The sequence below is a fragment of the Salvelinus alpinus genome, chromosome 9, assembly GCF_045679555.1.
Source record: "Salvelinus alpinus chromosome 9, SLU_Salpinus.1, whole genome shotgun sequence".
Lineage (NCBI taxonomy): Eukaryota > Metazoa > Chordata > Actinopteri > Salmoniformes > Salmonidae > Salvelinus > Salvelinus alpinus.
In genome coordinates, this window is record NC_092094.1 from 10,846,078 (window position 1) to 10,867,708 (window position 21,631).

Sequence of the window (21,631 nt, forward strand, 5' to 3'; positions counted from 1 at the left end):
GAAAGCAGCATCAAGCTCATCACCGTTCACCAACCTTATTTAATCTGTAGCCTAATAAACTGCATGGTTTCCCTCGTAGGACCACACACACACACACACACACACACACACACACACCATATCATCGCACTATCCCAAATAAAAGTTAGGTTGCAGTGAAAATTAGACTTGAGCGTGCAAACCTGCCACACACCTGACAAAGACTGGTACAATTTCACAGAATGAAAATACACATCGTTTGTTCTCATCTTTAATTTCCTGAAGCCTTTTAGATTTTTTCCCCCTCCATTTTCAAAGGACTATACCCTATTTCCAGTCAAGATGTAACACATTTTATCCATAGGATTACAATAACTAAAGTGCTATATGGGTCATACATCAACATATCACAATGACAAAGCCAGCTAGTAACAGTGGCGAAACATATGAATACAAGAGGAGCTGGCTTTAAAATATTGCACATGACATAAACTTGGGCACATATTCATTAAGCGTCTCGGAATAGGTTTGCTGCCGATCCAGGATCAGTTCCACCTGACCATGTAGAATGTTATTCACGTTGATCAAAAAGAAAAAAGGCTAAACTGATCCTCGATAAGCACTCCTACTCAGAACATTTCTGAATACAAGCCCAGGAGAACATATTTCTAGTCTACAGACTAGTGAAACATGAGGTAACGGGGTGGTTATGAGGTGTTGGATGAACAACACTGGATTTTATTTACACCAATGTTAGCTTATAAATTCAAGTGGTCCATGCATACAGCAGAAGAGATGTTAAATTTCCTCTGGAGTGAAAATCATAACAATGTAGCTAGCTACATCAACAGCAAAAAGTATCCATGATATGATCTTTGCCAATACAAGTTCTTGTCGATCTGAATATTTCTTTCCTAATTTCAACTTAAAGTGGCGAGCATCCCTTGCCACAAAAAAAGGAACTTCAGGCAGCATCAAAATGCTGCCATACAGTTTTAGTAAATGTTCTGAGGGAACATTTTTGCAGACGTTCTCCATTTATCAAGCAAAAGCAAACCTGTCACAGTTCATTATCCACACTGTTTTGTTCCAACCAAAGGTTGCTGGATTCACACAATGGAGCCGTAGGCTATACAAAATACTACATGCACACAGAAAATGTCTAGGTTCGGCAGTGGTAGTAGTTACTGAAACATTTTGGCTGACGAATTACAATAACAATTCTCAAGTGAAAACATTCTTCCATAAAAAAAAAATGAAATAAAATAACTCTCATGGACAATTGAAGTTGCTTAAGGCAACAATACTGATACTATGTTCAATTGCATCTTTAGGTTTGCAAGGGACTATATAATGAATAGCTTCTCCTCAAAAAGCCTATGTAAATATAAGGGGGTTTCTAAATATACGGTATATAGAATGATATATATCATTCTAAGTAGCTAATGAAAATCTGGATCCAGATTAGACTTAACACTACCCAAAAAATATTTCTCTACAACATTTAAATTCCTAACTATACTGTGAGTGATATGCTTCAAAAGCTTTTCAGTGCTTTAATTCATTGTTAAAAATTTAACTGAGTGTGCTAAAAAAGTGTTTTCATTAGCTACTGTGACTCAACAAAATAGCAATGACCAGCACTTAGGTCACAGCAGCAACAAAAACAGCTTGCTCCCACCACAGGGGCCTACCCATGTGCAAGCTGTGGCAGGGTCATGTTCATTAGAGCACAACGTAGAGAAACATTTCAAAATGTCGTGCAATGGAAAACAAGCCTTTCTTATTGGACAAGTTCAGATAGTACCTCCCCATTTCAGGCTGCTTTTCCATTTCGTGCCTGATGAACACGACCCAGGGGACGTGGATACCGACAAGACCTCTGTCCTCAGGAGCCAGTGCAGTCAGTGTAAGTGGTGACCATGTTCCCCCTGCGCTGTGTCACTGTTCTGCAGTGTTGCTTCGTTGTAGTACCATGAAATGTGCTCTCCGTTCGCTTAGTAGTGTCCCTGTCAAAAGTAAACATCTTCTCCATGTCGTCAAACATGTCGTCAAAGCCACCACCACCTGCTGCTCCAAAGGCACCCTGGAAGTGTCTCTTGTGTCTGCTGTGGTGGGCCTCCTGGTGGGTCCGGAAGTGGTCCTCGAAGTGTCTTTGGTGATGGGCGTGCCGGTTCTGGCTGTAAATATCGGAGTCCTTAAACATGTCGTTGAAGTTGAAGGGCTGGTGGACTTTTGGACCGTTTCGGTCTTTGGTTATGTCGCTATAGAATGTGCCGTGATCAAACTGGTCGTACTCTTGTCTCCTCTTCTCATCTGATAATGTTTCATATGCTATAGATGACAGAAGTGCAAGAAAAGGTTTCAGATCAAAGCAATGATTCTATTAGCAGTACAGTGTAAAATAAAACCACTCGTTTTGCACAACAATGATGTAATTTGGCTACAGCACATTAATAAAGAAAGAGCACACTGGAAGGAATGTGAGAAGATGGACATTTTTACATAAATAAAAGACACGAAAGAGTAAAGAATAATGGGAATATTTAAGATGACCAAAGTTCATATTTAGTTTAGAGTGATCAACACAACATTTAGCATGTTTGGAGTTTCTTTAGTACACATCATTTCCAGTGTTACACTCAAGGTGCAGGTTGATGGTCACTAGACTAGGAGCTGAATGTTGTTATGGATTACTCTCATGTCTGTTGATAGTGATTGACTCCAGACTGGAGGTAAAAGAACCGAGGACACTGATTATTCACGGCTGTATTGATGACATTCTGTGAACACCGTGTGATTCTGTAGTAGCTGACCAAGTCACTGCCTGTTTGTTTTGACTTCCTACAAGCCTCTCGGGCTGGTGTTTACAGAACATGTTGTGCTCTCTGATTAGGATACAAGGGCCTATGCTGAGAAGGACAGTAAGACATTTTCTCTGCTTCTGCTCTGGAGGAGACTCACTGTTGCAACTTGTAATAAACCGGAATTACTTCTCTTTTGTTCACCTGGAATTTCCTATTACACTTACCCTCAGCAATTCCTCTGAACTTTGTCTCAGCATCTGGGCTCTTGTTCTTGTCTGGATGATACTTCATTGCCAGCTTGTGAAAAGCCTTCTTTATCTGACGTTCGTTGGCATCTTTCCGCACACCCAGTATGTCATAGTAGTCCTTCTTGGCAAGTATCAACTCTGTTATCATCAGGATACACACTGCAAATGTTAATGCTGACTGTGCAGTTGCCATGGTGCTGGTGGCTTCTGTAAAGTAGATATTGGGAGAGTAGAAGAACAGTTGAGATCCCATATCTTGGCCTATACGTCTATGGTTGAGATAAGCTACACTACAGCATACACATGTTCAAAACTTCAACGCATTGAAACCAGTGCCATTTGTGATTTATGCAAAGGAGTGAGCAGAAAAAGGTCTTAATGTCTACTAGTATTAATATCATGTCCAACATAAAGATCCCCCTGTTCCCACATAATCTTGTATAGCAGCTTTAGTTAAATAGTGCCTTGAGTTGAGAGCAGTGATACAGCTATCAAATTTACACTGATCATCTGCATAGCTCACACTGTGAGTCACGGTCATCTTGACTAACGTTAGGCAATATTGATGGAGCCAGCCAGACAAATTGAGCCTGGTTGAGCGAAGTATCAACTCCCTAAGAAAAGTCAGTTTACCTGAACTGACACGATGTTACCAATATTTTCCATGTATCTTTTTCATTAATCCCAATGACGTTGGCACAACAAACGACATTGCTGAAAATGTTAAATTAGCTTGCTATTTAGCTAGTTTATATATAGGTGGTTAGCAAATGTTAGCTAGATGGCTAGTTAAGCATTTAGCGCTAGCAAGCTTGATTGCCCAGTAAATCTAAAACCAATAATTCAATGACACTAATAATGAAGTTATGTGAGGACACATAGCTGCGACACTACAGCTTTGCTTACCTTTTTGCTGAACTGCGAAGGATAACTTCAGTTAGCTAGCGGTTATCGCGACGCTCTATTTTGACGCTCCATCACACTGAACGAAAACAACACGAATCGCAATGTGATTGGGCAGCTCCCTACCAAGTGATTTCTGACTCCGCCCTTACTTCCTCACTTTCCGCGGGAAAATAAACCTGTGGAAGCGGGTTTGTTTTTGTATGGAGATAAATTGCTAATTTCCAACGTGAGGCCTAGATCGAATTTTAGTTTCGTAAAGCGTAGGTTGTTACGAATGTACTGGTGTAAATGGACGTTGTAAACGGCATGCCTCATTTCCTCTGTTGAAGACGACATGACCACAGATATAAAACACAGATTTATTTAACCTTTATTTTATCAGGGAGTCATAATGAGACCAAGGTCTCTTTTACAGATGAGCCCAGAACTACACAAATTACAGAAAATACACTCATCAATATAAATTCAAAATGCAAGTAGAAAGAGAAACATGGTCATAAAAAACAAACACATCGATCAGTAATAAGGTCCCCAATCAGCCTTCTGAATTGCCCTAGAGGCATCAAGTGGCTCCTGAGTGATGCAGCGGTCTAAGGCCCTGCATCTCAGTGCTTGAGGTGTCACTACAGACACCCTGGTTCGAGTCCAGGCTGAATCACAACCAGCCGTGATTGGGAGTCCCATAGGGCGGCGCACAATTGGCCCAGCGTAGTCTGGGTTTGGCCTGTGTAGGTCGTCATTGTAAATAAGAATTTGTTCTTAATTTGTTCTTAGTTTTTTGGGGGTATCTGTACTTTACTATTTATATTTTTGACAACTTTGACTATTACTTCACTACATTCCTAAAGAAAATATTGTACTTGTTACCCTGACAACCAACAGTACTCCTTACATTTTGAATGTGTTAAATTCACGTACTTATCAAGAGAACACGTGGTCATCCCTACTGCCTCTGGCCTGGTGGACTCACTAAACACACATGCATCTTTTGTAAATTATGTCTGAGTGTTGGAGTATGCCCCTGGTTATCTGTAATAATGTCTGAGTGTTGGAGTATGCCCCTGGCTATCCATACATTTTAAAAACAAGAAAATTATGCCGTCTGCTTTGCTTAAGATAAGGAATTTTAAATGATTTATACTTTTACTTTTGATACTTAAGTATATTTTAACAATTACATTTCTTGCTATTTATGTAAAACCAAATACTTTAACACTTTTACTCAAGTAGTATTTTACTGGCTGACTTTCACTTTTACTTGTAACTTTCTATGAAGGTATCTATACTTTTACTCAAGTATGACAATTGGGTACTTTTTCCACCACTGGAGCTAAGAGGCACAGAGTCATCTGCAGCTATTTGCTGAGTGAGCTGAGACTTTGCCAAGGTCCCTGGCCAACCATGTGAGAGCAGAGCAGACTGACAAAGACCTCCCTCAAGTCGCTGGATTCAGGGGCTGGGGCGGGAACTGGGAGAGCAGTGTTGGCAGAGCTCAGTCCACACTGATGAAGCACCCTCCAAAGGAGTGGTGCTGCTGCAGTGGATCAGAGTGGTTGCCAATGCTCCATTCTGGGTGTGCACAGGAGGCCTTGGTGTGGCTCCTGTAGCAGGGTTGGTGCTGCCAGTTTGTTTGCCAATTCTCAGTTTGTAATTCCAGACATGATTAATGATTTGTCCTCTTCTTCTTCTTTTTTGGTGTCATGGCGTTCGCACAGTTTGTTTGTGTATGCTGCCATCTACTGTGCAGGAATTTGCTGTCGATCACCTTACATTTTGTGATACAAAAATAAAAAGGAAGGGGCAAAGGATAAAATTGAACCACCAACTAACCCTCCACCTATATACCACTATCCCATCCCACTACTTTGACCCTACACCGGCCTGGGAGGACTGGACTCTTTCGTTCAACACAACCTGTAACTCTTCTGCAGTAAAATCTCGTACACCCAAGTACTTCCCTGCAGCTGCCACCACAACATCTATTTTCTGTGATTTACATTCAATTTCAGTGGTACAGTTGATAACCATGGCAATGAATGCTAAGAAGCCAACCTTTCTGTAACATACATTTGTATCACTCTGTATTTGCCCAGGCTTGGCATCTGAAGCTTGGCATCTGAAACACCTTAGTGGGTTCGGCACAAAAGTTCTCATGGATAACTGGCATATCCCAACATGACTTTATCAGGTGAAGACTGCTTCAGAACTAAAAAGGACAGATTGTCTTCTCAGTTTCACCACACTCGTCACCGGGTCTGTGTCGCACCAAACGGCGGGCGTCACAGACACATGGAATCTTTAAATTCAGTTGCTCCACCTCAACATTAAAAACACCCCAGTAATCACTTCTTGTCCCAAAGCGCGTGACGCGGAGAGCTCGTTCGCTCTGGGTAGAAGAAACACAGAAAATCATCACAAGTCCACTTCGAGCTACCTTCACTGATTAAAATTTTCTACCCAGCCTGAGACTACATTTGGGCCAGCCAAAAGTCAGGGATACACTTTCTTCAAAAATGTCACTCCCACTAGGCCACTCCCACTAGGCACTTTGCATGACCATCAGGGCGAGACTCAGAGATCTTCACCACACCTGCCACTGCAGGTAATGTATCCTCACTTTCTTGTCAGTTTACGTTTCTGAGCTATCAGAGACAGCAGAGTACGGTTTGTACTTGACACCATTCTTCCTCAACACACATCTTCCCTCTGCATCAGCTCTTCTCCTTCTTTCTCGCTATCCATAACAATATATATCTGTTCACCACGCTCTTGCTGCGCCTTCATCCCCTGTATTGTCTTCAATACCCAACTTCTGTTCCTTAGCCGAATTTACTAGTCTGATCTATGGCCTCTCCATGCTCGCCATTAAAAATAATCACACAAAGCTGATGCCAAATAACCCTTCTTCTTCTATCCCCTCCACCAGTTCATCTGTTTGAACGGTAATCTGCGTTGCTCTGTCATATTGTCAACAACGCAGCATGGTGTATCGTTCAGAAACATACAACATCTATTTTCCATAAAATATATGTTTGAATTTTCTAACTAGTTTCATTGGGAAGGCAGATAAAGTGTTTGTATGTGAAAATACAGATCCTCGTGCTTAATCTACATTTTTATTTGAGCCAACTTCACCGTTGGCCAGAACCGAAGGGGCACCTGGCCAGAGAGGAAGAGGCAAAGCGCGAGGTTTTGCACCGCCCCAAAATCTGTTGTTGAAAATAAGCTTGCAAAGTGAATATTTTTTTGTATGAAGGTCAATGAGTGTCGAATTTGGTCAACAAAAAATGTAATTGCTAATTTGCTATTTGAGGCTTATTTGATCAAGTAGAAGTTTCGTAATGGTTAGGTCGGTTGTTACGAATGCACTGATATATGTGGATGCATTTGGCATTTCGGCAACTTTGATAAAAACTAGTTTAGCATGTGTAACAGTATAACTTTAAACCGTCCCCTCGCCCCGACGTGGGCGCGAACCAGGGACCCTCTGCACACGTCAACAACAGTCGCCCACGAAGCGTCGTTACCCATCGCTCCACAAAAGCCACGGCCCTTGCAGAGCAAGGGGAAACCCTACTTCAGGTCTCAGAGCAAGTGACGTAACCGATTGAAATGCTATTAGCGCGTACCCGCTAACTAGCTAGCCATTTCACATCCGTTACACTCACCCCCCTTTCAACCTCCTCCTTTTCCGCAGCAACCAGTGATCCGGGTCAACAGCATCAATGTAACAGTATAACTTTAGTACCGTCCCCTCGCCCCGGGCGCGAACCAGGGACCCTCTGCACACATCAACAACTGACACCCACGAAGCGTCGTTACCCATCGCTCCACAAAAGCCGCGGCCCTTGCAGAGCAAGGGGAAACCCTACTTCAGGTCTCAGAGCAAGTGACGTAACCGATTGAAATGCTATTAGCGCGTACCCGCTAACTAGCTAGCCATTTCACATCCGTTACACATGGACATTGCCATTGAGGGCTTCCACAATTTTAAAGTAGTCAACTGGGTGGGATATCCTATGAGTTGGAAGCAATCAGCCAAATGAAGAAGAAGAAAATCGACTACTTTAAAATGGAGATAGCCTCAATGGCGCTGCCAATGCTGTCACATACACTATAATTGCACTGACCTAATGTAGCAGGCGTAAAATAAATGCCTGAAACTAGATTCCCTACATACTGGTCTTGACGAGAAGAAAAAAAAACTGTCCGTGGAGGTTCTCTTCTGCACTGTTCAACCAATCCAGTAAATGTGGAGGAGAAGTTAGGATGGCGTGCCGCCTTGTTAACATCCAAAAGCGGAGGTCCCATCACAGGTTCTCTTTCCATTTCCCCCCAAAAACGGAACGTCCGGTTGTTAGGGACTGGGCAGAGGCTATAATAGAGAGAATAGTAATGGTGTCTTTTTGTAGGCACTAACTCCGCCATTGTTCTTTAGAGAAAGACTATGAGTAAAATGTATGGCGTTTTTCTAGGGTTTTTGGATAAACACTGAAAATAAGGTCTGTGGTAAACAGGCTTAGGAAATCTTATGCATATTGTTCTACGAGATAATCTTCATCAACTAATGTCACTTTTTGTGAATTTTAAGAATTTATGTAATAAATAAAAAAACACAAATGACATAAAGGCTTCATAACTCATAAAGGTCATGTTAACTGACTGCTATTATCTCATAGAACAAAACATATAAGATCTCCTAAGCCTGTGTTAACGTCAGACCTTGTTTTCTGCGTTCATAGAGTACCGCAGTATGAGTCATAATACCCATAAAACCTAGCGGTGAAACAAGGAAATCGTTCCAATCGTTTTTCCATCATTTATTTTGCACGTAGGGGATTTTAGAAACGCTTAAAATAAGGTCTTTATTTCGTGTAGGTTTACCCTTGGGTCACGTTTTGATATCCGTGTAAATCTCTCTAGGACAAGATAACTTATATAAATATATTCATTCACCTGTATTTTCCCCCCCAAAATGAAATGCTAATTAGCTAATGTGGTTATTATAATACACTACAAATGCCATGATGATGTGGACGAAATTGCCGAATCAGGCAAAGATAAGAATCACTGGATTAACGATCTAATGTTAGTTACATTTTGTAATGATTAAATTGGTTACATTTCTTTCAATTGACAATTCTGTGAACTGTCTAGTGCAAGTTCTAAATTGACACAATACCTGTTAGCAAATGTGTCAGATAGAGATGACATGCAGGAGTCTTGCATGATGTCTACTTTGATGCATAGCTGTCATCAAGGCAAAGGATGGCTATTTGAAGAATCTCAAATATAAAATATATTTTGATTTGTTTAACACTTTTTTGGTTACTACATGATTCCATATCTGTTATTTCATACTTATGATGTGTTCACTATTATTCTGCAATGTAGAAAATTGGAAAAATAAAGAAACCCTTGAATGAGTAGGTGTTCTAAAACGTTTGACAGATAGTGCATATCTATTTTAATAAATAGATGTCGGTTTCCGGATGATGCACAATGCTGCCTTGATGGCAACACGACCGAGCGGCGCAGATTACTGTTTGATTTGAGAAGGGCGCTCCTCCCTCTCCGCTTTTGCACGGTCACGTCACGGGCCATAGAACGGTGTCCCGCGGCTCAGCATAATCGAATCCACCCATTTGTTAGAGCAGTCACTAGACTAGACTACCTTGTTAATGTAATAGACTCCTAGCTCACGCCCGTTAGGCAGTCCGGTTCCAAATCGAATGCAAACAACTAACCCGGTTCACCCGGGCCATTAATCGAATTCCCCTCAGTGGGCTGATAGTGGCAGGTGATAAATAGCCAATTGTAGGTCAGATCAAAGACCGCGTGATCATTGTTTTCCTCTGTTTTTTTGTCCGTTTTTTTTTGTCCGTGGATATAAACTGTCGAGTCGAATGACCTCAACACATACTAAGAAGCTTGTTGTGAACCGTGTTTACATGTCCGTTTGATTTCGCTGTTACGAGAGTCAATGAATTCTTCAGATTTCCACAAACCGTCAACAAGAAACTGGTATGTTATCATTGCCTGGCTAGACTGTTACATTTAAGATAACTAACGTTACTCGTTTAGTGGCTGTTTCTGGAAAACCGGTAGCTAGCAATTCTAGCTAACTAGCTGTTGTTGTAAACTAGCATGCATAGATGTTCATGCATAGATTGCCTAGTTCCCCAGCTTTAATCAAAAAGTGCTATAGATATGATTGTAATCCAATGGGATAACACATCTACAACATGGCGATATAACATATATTAGCTGCGGCTAGCTAGCACACATTGGTCATTGGGTGCATTTGCAGTTATGCAATCGACACGCTAGCGCCACTAGTAAGCCATCCAGATAACAGCCGCCTATCCCAGAGCTGGCCTTACCAGATAGTTACATACATCTCCAATATGTTGATACTACACAGTACCTCTTTTAGTAATGTTTGTTTTTATTGTTCACCAGCTTCATGAAGGAATAAAGAAATGAAAGCTGCCTTCCAAGACCAAGAGGGATGTCTCTGAGATGTGTTCCAGATTCTTGTGTGCTTAAAGTAAGCAGAGCAGCGAACTTCTGGCATACACAAGGTCAACGAGCAGCATCACTTCCATTGTCTTCTCAGCAACACCCTCCTTGTAGGTTTGATGTCCGAGCAGGCCTGAGCCACAAAGTTGGCTTTCTCAGCTGGAAGTATACCCACAGCACAAAAAGTAGAATTCGCAATAAGATATGGCTCTCCAGAGCTAGTCAGATAAGACACAGGCTTGGTCTCCACACCAGCACCTACTACTTAAATACATCCACCTCACGCTGGTCCACTGGTCTCAGCCACACCATGTCGCGCTTCAGGAGCACCCTGGACTCCGTCTCCAAGGCGGTGAGCGGGTCACACACTGAGCTCCTCTCCAAGATAGCCCGGCTCAAAGCCAAACCCAAACAGAACGCCATTGAGGCTGGCAAAGTGTTGGAAGCCAGCCCGGAGATGGGGCTAACACCACAGGGTCATGGTACTGTAGGGTACCCAGCCCCAGCTCTAACCCCAGCTCTAACCGCAGCCCCAGTTCCTGCCTATACCTCCGCTAACATCACTGTTAATGCTAATGCTACTACACCTTCTCCAATCCCTGCCTCGGTGTCTGCCCCTAGTCCTCCACCTACTACAGCCACTGCTTCTACACCCACACCTACTCTATCTCCAACACTTACACCTACTCCATATCTTACACCTGGCCCTACTCCTGGCATTACCACCAGCGCCCCTCCCATTGCCACCACTCGCCCCAACATTGCCAGGGCAAATGCTGTTGTCTCAGGCCCCAGTATCCAGGAAGTCAGACAGAGGGTGCAGCGTGCAGCATCCACTGTCCCAACCACTGTGGCCACCAACGGGACCACCAAAAGGCTGGAGCAGGTCAAATCACCACTACCAACAGAGAGTAGTGCACCTGAGAGAGCCACCACCACAGTCTCCCAACAGACCACAACACAACTCTTCCATCCCAGCTCCTTCTCTGTTAACCTGGATGAGACATACAACTACCTGTCCCACCACGTGAACTCGTACTTCAGCAGCATAACAAAGTCTGATGAGGAGAAAGCGCAAAACACAGACCGTGGTTCCACTGACCTCCTGCCGATGTCAGACAAAATGTCCTCAGGGTCTGCTGCTCCACCCGTAAGTTCCCCATCTTCTAAAAAGGGTATCGGCCGTTACCTATCCTACTCTGGTGACACTGTACAGGCCTTTGTAGGGAGCTACATTGCTCCCCTGGTCCCCAGGTTCAGCAGGGCGGCTGCTGAACCCAAGAGTGCTGCTGTAGAGCAGAAGAGGCTGAAGGCAGAAGAGGCAGGGGCAAAGCCGTGGCAAGGAGAGGTGGCGGTGAATACGGAACAGAAGGCTGCAGAGGAGAGGGCCAAGAGACTGCTGCTCCAAAGAGAGAAGGTAGGCCTACATTATACCGTCTGTCAAGGGTCTGACTGTTTGGAATCATGTTGAAAAGGAATGTGACCTGTTGAAGCATGACAGACAGACTAGGTGAATCCAGGTGAAAGCTATGATCCCTTATTGATGTCACTTGTTAAATCCACTTCAATCAGTGTAGATGAAGGGGATGAGACAGTTTTAAAGAAGGATTTTTAAGCCTTGAGACAATTGAGACATGGATTGTGTATGTGTGCCATTCAGAGGGTGAATGGGCAAGACAAAAGATTAAGTGCCTTTGAACGCGGTATGGTAGTAAGTGCCAGGCGCACCGGTTTGTCAATAACTAGTTTTTTGTCACTACTGTGGCCTGTTGTTTTCATATCAATACAACAACATACACAGGCAAAGTACACCTGTTTACTAGGCTGTCGATTCCAGAAGGCTCACACCCAGGGTTATTTTTGAAGAGGGATTCTAGGAACCCTCTATCTAGCACATCGTGCCACTGTCACATCATACGTTGGAGTCACAACTGGTGTGACATGAGTCCTGGCAACGTTCCACCATAGGCTATACCCTCCATATACAACTATGTCATGTAGGCATCAGTGGAGGCTGCTGAGGGGAGGACGGCTCATAATAATGTCTGGAACGGAGCCAATGGAATGGCATCAAACACATGGAAACCATGTGTTTAATGTTTTTGATTCCACCACTAAGTCTGCTCCAGCCGTTACCACGAGCCCGTCCTCCCCACTTATTCTGCTCTAGCCGTTACTACGAGCCCGTCCTCCCCACTTATTCTGCTCCAGCCGTTACTACGAGCCCGTCCTTCCCACTTATTCTGCTCCAGCCGTTACTACGAGCCCGTCCTTCCCACTTATTCTGCTCCAGCCGTTACTACGAGCCCGTCCTCCCCACTTATTCTGCTCCAGCCGTTACTACGAGCCCGTCCTCCCCACTTATTCTGCTCCAGCCGTTACCACGAGCCTGTCCTCCCCACTTATTCTGCTCCAGCCGTTACTACGAGCCCGTCCTCCCCACTTATTCTGCTCCAGCCGTTACTACGAGCCCGTCCTCCCCACTTAAAATGCCAGCGACCTCCTGTGGTAGGAGAAGAAATCCTCTTAACATTATAGCAATATAGATGGTTTTTGGTTCTTACAAAATAAACTGTTTCAGGCTTATAGACCGGTCATTTTAGAGCAAGCACCCCTAAATACATGTAAAGTGCAAATGTAGGTAGGTTGTGTCTGAGTTATTGACATCATGGCTAAATCAAGCAATAATAAATGAGGTATTAGATAAGCCAGACTTAACGTTGTTGTTGTGGTGATTGAGAAAGTGTCTAACCTGTGTGTGATCTGTTCCTAGATCATAGCTAGGGTGAGTGTGGACAACCGGACCCGGTCCCTGGTCAAGGCGTTAAACCGAGCGTCTGATGTCAGGGTCTACATCAACAGAGTGGAGGAGCTCAGCTATCATCTACTGGAGTTTCCAGAGACCCGCGGCGCGGCTGTCAAGGTGGGCTGGCTGACTTCTGTAAACGCCTATCGTGTCAGCATGGTCAGAAAATCCATGTTTTACTAATGTGGATTTGAACTTAATGGGGGGGGAAATGGCATTATTTACTGCTGTTCAGTAGTTTGAACACACACACACACACACACACACACACACTAACAACTGTATTACAGCAGTATCTTACATCTCTCCATCCTGATCAATTCTTCACCTAAATCTTTACCCTCAGAGCAGTATGCAGTACAGCAGTGTTTTTCTGCATACATAATCATGTTGTCTGGTGAGAATATCTGGGGCGGCTGTTCTGTTTGTCTTACTCTTTTGGGTTCTGTCCAAATGGTACCGTATTCTCTATATAGTGTACTACGTTTTGACCAGGGCACGTCCTTAAGCTCTCTGACTTGCTACATGTCAACTTTTGCTGTGGCTAGAGGCGAAAGAAACACACACCTGTGTAGGCGAGGTGCTGGCTAGCGGAGTAGAACACTTGGAAAGGAGAGGTGCTGGCTAGCGGAGTAGAACACTTGGAAAGGAGAGGTGCTGGCTAGCGGAGTAGAACACTTGGAAAGGAGAGGTGCTGGCTAGCGGAGTAGAACACTTGGAAAGGAGAGGTGCTGGCTAGCGGAGTAGAACACTTGGAAAGGAGAGGTGCTGGCTAGCGGAGTAGAACACTTGGAAAGGAGAGCCGGACACTCTAGGAGCTCCGATGCAATCATTTAATAACCTAATAACCAACGTTTCGACGCTGATGAAATGTTGGTTATTAGGTTATTTAAATGATTGAATCTGAGCTCCTATAGTGTCCGGCTCTCCTTTTCCTTTCCAACTTTTGCTATGACAACAGTTTAGCCAACATAGTGCTTGTATAAGATAAAGTCATTAATTGAGAGAACTGTGTTCCTATATAGGTTTGTATGTGGGCCTATACACTAAGTGACAAAACATTAGGAACACCTTCCTAATATTGAGTTCACCCTCTTTTTGCCCTCAGAACAGCCTCAATTCCTCCGGGCATGGACTCTCTAGTGTAGATGGCGTTCCACAGGGACGCTGGTCCATGTTGACTCCAATGCTTCCCTCAGTTCTGTCAAGTTGTCTGGATGTCTTTTCAGTGGTGGAACATTCTTTATACACACAGGAAACTGTTGAGCTTGAAAAACCCAGCAGCGTTGCAGTTCTTGACACAATCAAACCGGTGCGCCATACCCCGCTCAAAGGCACTTAATGATTTTGTCTCGTCCGTTCACCTTCTGAATGGCACATACAGAATACTTCCTTCAATGCTTTAAACTCCTTCTTTAAACTGTCTCCTCCCCTTCATCTACACTGATTGAACTGAATTTAACAGGTGACATCAATACAGGATGATAGACTTCAGCTGGATTCACCTGATCAGTCTATGTCATGGAAAGAGCAGGTGTTCATAATGTTTTGTACACTCAGTGTATGTTCCCTTATCATCATGCAGGTTATTTACATTACACATACCTGTATCTGTAGGGACTGTCCCATTGGACAACTTAACCCAAGGCCATTGTTTCTGGCCTGAGGAAACATTGGTTAACCTCGTCAACAGTGCTCAAGTGAGGAAACAGTAGAGTGTTTTTAAAGTCTGTTCAGTTACAGTTATGTCAAACCACTGGTCTTAGATGGTGCGTACTATTTCCTCTGACCTCTAAGGTGTTGTTTGTATTAAGGTCAAGGTGTGTGTATGCTGGAGGCATGACTTCTGTTCCACAGGGGTCACATGTACTAAAATGCGTACCCTACTGTATGCATGCCACTCGCTGTACTCTGTTGCTTTGGATAAAAGCTTCTGCTAAGTGTGTTTGCCGTCCTTTTTTAATACCAGGGACTGGCACGCTATGGTTCCTTCTTCCTTGGGGGCAGGTTTGGGGCACATTTTATTTTTTTTACATTTTCACTTAGTAAATTCATGAAGTAAACTTAAATTCCAATTCTTTACCACGCTTATCTGAGAAGAATGTGCAATTTCAGCGTAGTTCCTGAATTGACTGATTTGAAAACCACTTACATTAGTTCTAGAACTGACCATATGGGTGTCAGTGATGTCAACTGTATATTGTTATATCTTGCTGTGTGTGTGGCCCTCAGGAGAAGGCGATCCCGTGCCTACTGCGTCTCCGCCAGGCTGAGGACCCGTCTCTGAAGGCAGCAGTCAGGGAGGCCCTCACTCTGGTGGGATACACCAACCCTGTCAAGGGCCAGGGGATCAGGGTCCTGTCCATCGACGGAGGGGGAACCAGGTACAGTAGGGTGTGTGTGAAGGAAAGCATGTGAGGGGAAAAAAGGAAAATAAGAGCTAGTAAGAGCGATGGAAAGACTGTTGCCATCGCTCACCACGTTCAAGTTTATCCAATGTTTTCCATTTGAGTGTGTGTGTCACTGGCGGATGTTATTATCTGTGTTATTACTTCGTCCCCACTCACTTTTACATTCCGTAGAGAATCTATATCAGTGCTCTTCATGATGTGTGTTTTCTACTGTCCAGGGGACTGATTGCCCTTCAGACTCTGCAGAAACTGGAAGCCCTGACGGGAAAACCCATCTACCAACTGTTTGATTACATCTGTGGTGTCAGCACAGGTATGTTGCATTGTCCTCCTAACCAACTTTATCTCTGGCTAATAGTGTGTGTGTGTGTTTGTGAGAGGGCAGCTTGCAGGGTGGATCATTCTAAACAGAGCAGAGTGCTCACTGCTCCTCCCAGTCAGCTCTGTACTGGAACTGAACCCATCTCAGTCCCATGGCTGACCCAGGTTCCTGCTCTGCTCAGTCCCATGGCTGACCCAGGTTCCTGCTCTGCTCAGTCCCATGGCTGACCCAGGTTCCTGCTCTGCTCAGTCCCATGGCTGACCCAGGTTCCTGCTCTGCTCAGTCCCATTGCTGACCCAGGTTCCTGCTCTGCTCAGTCCCATGGCTGACCCAGGTTCCTGCTCTGCTCAGTCCCATGGCTGACCCAGGTTCCTGCTCTGCTCAGTCCCATGGCTGACCCAGGTTCCTGCTCTGCTCAGTCCCATGGCTCACCCAGGTTCCTGCTCTGCTCAGTCCCATGGCTGACCCAGGTTCCTGCTCTGCTCAGTCCCATGGCTGACCCAGGTTCCTGCTCTGCTCAGTCCCATGGCTGACCCAGGTTCCTGCTCTGATGTGTACCCTGCACTGCATGCCAGGACACAGGCATTATGGAACATTAGGGGGCCTGAAGGGCAAATCTTTAGTCTTGTTGTCATTTTCTTTTGTGGGCAAGCTCTTAATTCAACAGATCTCCTCTCTTATTTCAGACTTGATTAATGGTCTCCAGTTTATATAATAGTAGAAGGTAGATGACTGGAGTATTTTGAGTGCCAGAGAAGAAAAAAAATAAAATGTAATGGCATAATTGTGTATAATTTTTTTGTTTTGTTTATTCATTCCCAGTAGCGGAAAAAGAAGATTAAACATTACATAAAGAATAGAACAGCTATTGAATGATTTAACTACTGTGGCTGAGAATGGAAATCCTTATCAGACTTACATAATCTACTGGCAGCTGTCATGTTTTGTCTGTCTATTTATATATATATATATATATGACAGAAAAAAAACATTTTTATTTAACTAGGCAAGTCAGTTAAGAACAAATTCTTAATTACAATGACGGCCAAACCCGGACGACGCTGGGCCAATTGTGCGCCGCTCTATGGGACTCCCAATCACGGCCAGTTGTGATACAGCCTGGATTCGAACCAGGGTGTCTGTAGTGATATCTCAAGCACTCCGATGCAGTGCCTTAGACCTCTGCGCCACTCGGGAGGCCCAATATAATATTGTAGTACTCTCAACCACCACAAGGTGGTGCTGTTTACCATGACCTCCTGCTCCTCTCAAGGTCCATCATGGCCTGACCATTTCTCTCATTTTAGGAAGCCTAATGTTTTCCCTCTCACAAAGCTCTACCCTACAGCTGCCACCAAACCTCTATCTTCCCCGGCCATGCTCTCTGTCTGTCTCCCCCTCTCTGTATCCATTGTCCCTAATCCGCTCCAGTTGGAGGTAGTCAGCCACGCCCTTGGCTCACAGAAGGTCTGTCTGCGTGTGTTTCTGCGTGTGTGAGACGGCTGGCCAGTGTGTTAGTCAAGGTAATCCCCTCCACCAGATACGCTAAGTAAAGTGCTTTAACATTAAGGACAGCCACCACGTTTGGAGTTGGCTGCCCGTCTCGCTCTGGGCACGATGGTCTGGCTGGCTGGCACACCCTGGGTTCACCCTGTCATGCCAGTTTTGGGACAGGGGCCTGTCTTCTTGGATAGTGGCTGGCAGCAGCTGCCCCAATGCTGGGGGGTGGGTGGGGGACATCCTCTCCCCAGGTGGGGTTTGGGCACCAGAGTTCAGCAGGAAGGCAGGCACAGATTTGGGTTGTGTGTTGGGTTAGGATTGAGCTGCTGTTAGTAGATGGGTTGGTATTGTGGAGCTGCTAGCAGGCGGCCTGGGTCAGGTGACTGGTGATGGGTGTGGGAAATGCTACTGGAGAAACAGGGAGAGATGGGGTTTGTGGTTTGGCTGTTAGCGGAGGTGTCTACAGGGCAGGAGACTGTCTTGTCTACAGGGCAGGAGACTGTCTTGTCTACAGGGCAGGAGACTGTCTTGTCTACAGGGCAGGAGACTGTCTTGTCTACAGGGCAGGAGACTGTCTTGTCATGTACATCACTATATGGTCATAGCGCCTGTAGACGCTAGCAGTGATCTGCTTGTCACTGGTTGGTTCTTTTGGTGGCCATTTTAATCCCAGCCAGTGTCTGTGGATTGATCATCCCTGGGTAATGATACCCATAACGGATGATCCTACAGACAATTAGCCTCCTATCCAGTTTGCCTCTTGCTCCGTAAGCCCCAGACCCTGATACTATTTGAAATCTTTCAAATACTTTGAGCGTTTCCTCTAGCGTGCCTGGGCGGCCAGATGTGCATGGGTTTCTGTTCTGGGACTATTCTGTTTGAACCCAGGTCTGCCCCTGGTCCAGGGACCACTGGAAGAATGACATTTACATTGTGGCCTCCCTTTGTCAGACAGCAGCTCTGAAACCTTGTTGAGGGATTCTCAAGGGAGGCTAGAGCTTTTATAGTGTGTTGATAAGGTGTTGTGTTTTGTAGTGTCTATTGATAAGTTGTAGTGTTTTATAGTGTCTATTGATGAGGTATAGTGTCTATTGATAAGGTGTAGTGTCTATTGATAAGGTGTAGTGTGTAATAGTGTCTATTGATAAGGTGTAGTGTGTAATAGTGTCTATTGATAAGTTGTAGTGTTTTATAGTGTCTATTGATGAGGTATAGTGTCTATTGATAAGGTGTAGTGTGTAATAGTGTCTATTGATAAGGTGTGGTGTAATAGTGTCTATTGATAAGGTGTAGTGTGTAATAGTGTCTATTGATAAGGTGTAGTGTTGATAAGGTGTAGTGTCTATTGAAAAGTCTATTGATAAGGTATAGTGTCTATTGATGAGGTGTAGTGTTTTATAGTGTATTGATAAGGTGTAGTGTTGATAAGGTGTAGTGTCTATTGATAAGGTGTAGTGTTTTATAGTGTCTATTGATGAGGTGTAGTGTATTTATTTATACATTTTTTTAAGTGGTGGATCAGATTTAATATTGCAGAGAGATTGTTGCTTCCATCAATGTAATTGTCTGCATCGTTTCCAGTCCCCCATATCTTTTTCATATACACTTTTTCTTTTTAAATATACCTATATTATTCCCTGCAATCCCTACCACCCCTCCCCCAATTGGAGTAAACTAATAAACAATAACACTTAGGCTTCTACCTTCAGTTTATACATCTTATACACATTTTACAGACACAATCTATTTTACAATAGTTCTATTTTGTTTGTTTTTAGTCCTTCCTCTATTTCTGATGACCATCCAGTATGATTTCTATTTGTAACTGTGCTATTTCACAACATTTCTGAACCTATATATATTTTACACACCCTGTATGTTTTACATTGGTTATCTTGTTTTTATTAGTCCCACCCTTCAGCTCCATTCAACCCCTCCAATCTATCTCTTAACACCATCCATTTTGGATTTCTAATTGCCATATATTTTTCTAGTTTTGCGTTTCAATTCATGAACTATGTGCCATGGAATCGGTACATCAAATCTCTTCCCAACTATTTTGCAATTTATATGACACAGCTGTCCATGTTTTTGGTCCTTAAATGAAACTGGTGTGTGTGTGTATATCACAATTTTCTTTAACCATTTATGGCCTTTAATGCAGGGCCGACAGACAATTTCCTTACCCCCCTTCTACTTGCCTCTTCCATTTTTGTGGTAATGCTGCAATTAGCTGGTTTTAATATAAGGGGTAGGGTTTGTTTTATAGTGTCTAGTTATAAGGGGTAGGGTTTGTTTTATAGTGTCTAGTTATAAGGGGTAGGGTTTGTTTTATAGTGTCTAGTTATAAGGGGTAGGGTTTGTTTTATAGTGTCTAGTTATAAGGGGTAGGGTTTGTTTTATAGTGTCTAGTTATAAGGGGTAGGGTTTGTTTTATAGTGTCTAGTTATAAGGGGTAGGGTTTGTTTTATAGTGTCTAGTTATAAGGGGTAGGGTTTGTTTTATAGTGTCTAGTTATAAGGGGTAGGGTTTGTTTTATAGTGTCTAGTTATAAGGGGTAGGGTTTGTTTTTTAGTGTCTAGTTATAAGGGGTAGGGTTTGTTTTATAGTGTCTAGTTATAAGGGGTAGGGTTTGTTTTATAGTGTCTAGTTATAAGGGGTAGGGTTTGTTTTATAGTGTCTAGTTATAAGGGGTAGGGTTTGTTTTATAGTGTCTAGTTATAAGGGGTAGGGTTTGTTTTATAGTGTCTAGTTATAAGGGGTAGGGTTTGTTTTATAGTGTCTAGTTATAAGGGGCAGGGTTTGTTTTATAGTGTCTAGTTATAAGGGGCAGGGTTTGTTTTATAGTGTCTAGTTATAAGGGGCAGGGTTTGTTTTAGTGTCTAGTTATAAGGGGTAGGGTTTGTTTTAGTGTCTAGTTATAAGGGGTAGTGTTTATCCATGTTTCTCCTCAGGCCTCAATCTGAAAATGTGTTGGTGTTATTGGACTAACAAATAATGATTTTTAAAATGTACATCCTCTGTCCTGTGTGGCTGAATATCCTGCTGTTCTCACTCTGTCAGGTTCCATCCTGGGCTTCATGCTCGGTGTATTCCAGATCCCTCTAAATGAGTGTGAGGTGCTCTACAGGAAGCTGGGTTCTGACGTCTTCAAGCAGAACGTCATCGTGGGAACCGTCAAGATGGGCTGGAGCCACGCCTTCTACGACTCCGAGACCTGGGAGAACATTCTCAAGTCAGTATTTAATATAATGGAATAGATTAACTTCATGAATTAAGAACAGCACAGCAGATCAATTCCTCTCAAAGCTCATTGGTGGAGATGATCAAATGTCCCTTCCTCTGACTTTCTCCAATGAGCTTTGAGGGGACTGGAGAAAACGAGTACAGAGGAAGCAAGGATTTTAAGGCTAGTAACTTGTTCAGACAGCCCCAGACTAAGCTCTCCTTTAATTTTCTCCCACAGAGAAAAAATGGGCTCTGATCTGATGGTGGAAACATCAAGAAACCCCAAATGCCCAAAGGTGAGTTTTTGTAACATGGCGTGACTAACAGTGTGGAGCTGGCAAACACACACATACACACCCTCGCGGTTGCTGAGGGAGGACCATGAAAAGGAAGTCCTTCCGTCTCTTAATAATGAGGTCACTGAGAAAGCCCCTGGCCATCGTCTCACTGGCTGGCTGGAACCATTTCTACCACACACACTTCTACTGCTGCAGCTCCGGTGGCTCGGCTGACACAGAATCCACACATACACTAGTTCCATGTACGACAGCCAGGCTGAGGCTAGGCAGTGAAATAATAATGAGGTGTTTGGTAAGGATTACACTGTATGTGTCAGAATACGTGCTTGTCTGGTGTTATTAGGCTTTTATAACATCTGACAGTGTAATGACTAACAGTTGTATAGATTTAATTTCAATCGGTCCTCAGCATTACTGTGTTCTAAAGTATGTTTATGGCTCTAAATGTTGTCACTACGGTGATATAACTTCTATAGTAGTGCATTTGTGGTGTTCTGCTTTTAATGTTATTGTCCTATTTAATGTATATGCCACCCTTCCTGTTTCTCTTATGGGGACTAAGTGGATATAGCAACACATTCTATTAATGCCACTCTTCTTCAA

At 43.6% G+C, this 21,631-nt stretch overlaps 2 protein-coding genes across 2 annotated transcripts in view; one reads left to right on the top strand and one right to left on the bottom strand.

The window, feature by feature from the left end:
- Positions 1-234: 234 nt before the first annotated feature.
- On the bottom strand, positions 235-4,056 carry LOC139584304 (dnaJ homolog subfamily B member 9-like). Its single transcript, XM_071415979.1, has 3 exons — positions 3,941-4,056; positions 3,011-3,241; positions 235-2,313 (listed from the first exon to the last, which is right to left on the bottom strand). Exons 2-3 carry the CDS (start codon positions 3,225-3,227, stop codon positions 1,868-1,870), a joined length of 663 nt encoding a protein of 220 aa, XP_071272080.1. The 5' UTR covers positions 3,228-3,241; positions 3,941-4,056; the 3' UTR covers positions 235-1,867.
- Positions 4,057-9,610: 5,554 nt separating this feature from the next.
- LOC139584305 (calcium-independent phospholipase A2-gamma-like) overlaps positions 9,611-21,631 on the top strand; it is a 40,884-nt gene continuing 28,863 nt past the window's right edge. Inside the window, exons 1-7 of the mRNA XM_071415981.1 lie at positions 9,611-9,964; positions 10,403-11,879; positions 13,236-13,385; positions 15,501-15,652; positions 15,898-15,992; positions 20,565-20,736; positions 20,968-21,025. Of these exons, the coding sequence (XP_071272082.1) occupies positions 10,452-11,879; positions 13,236-13,385; positions 15,501-15,652; positions 15,898-15,992; positions 20,565-20,736; positions 20,968-21,025 (2,055 nt within the window). The 5' untranslated portion in view covers positions 9,611-9,964; positions 10,403-10,451. The remainder of the gene's footprint in view (positions 9,965-10,402; positions 11,880-13,235; positions 13,386-15,500; positions 15,653-15,897; positions 15,993-20,564; positions 20,737-20,967; positions 21,026-21,631) is intronic.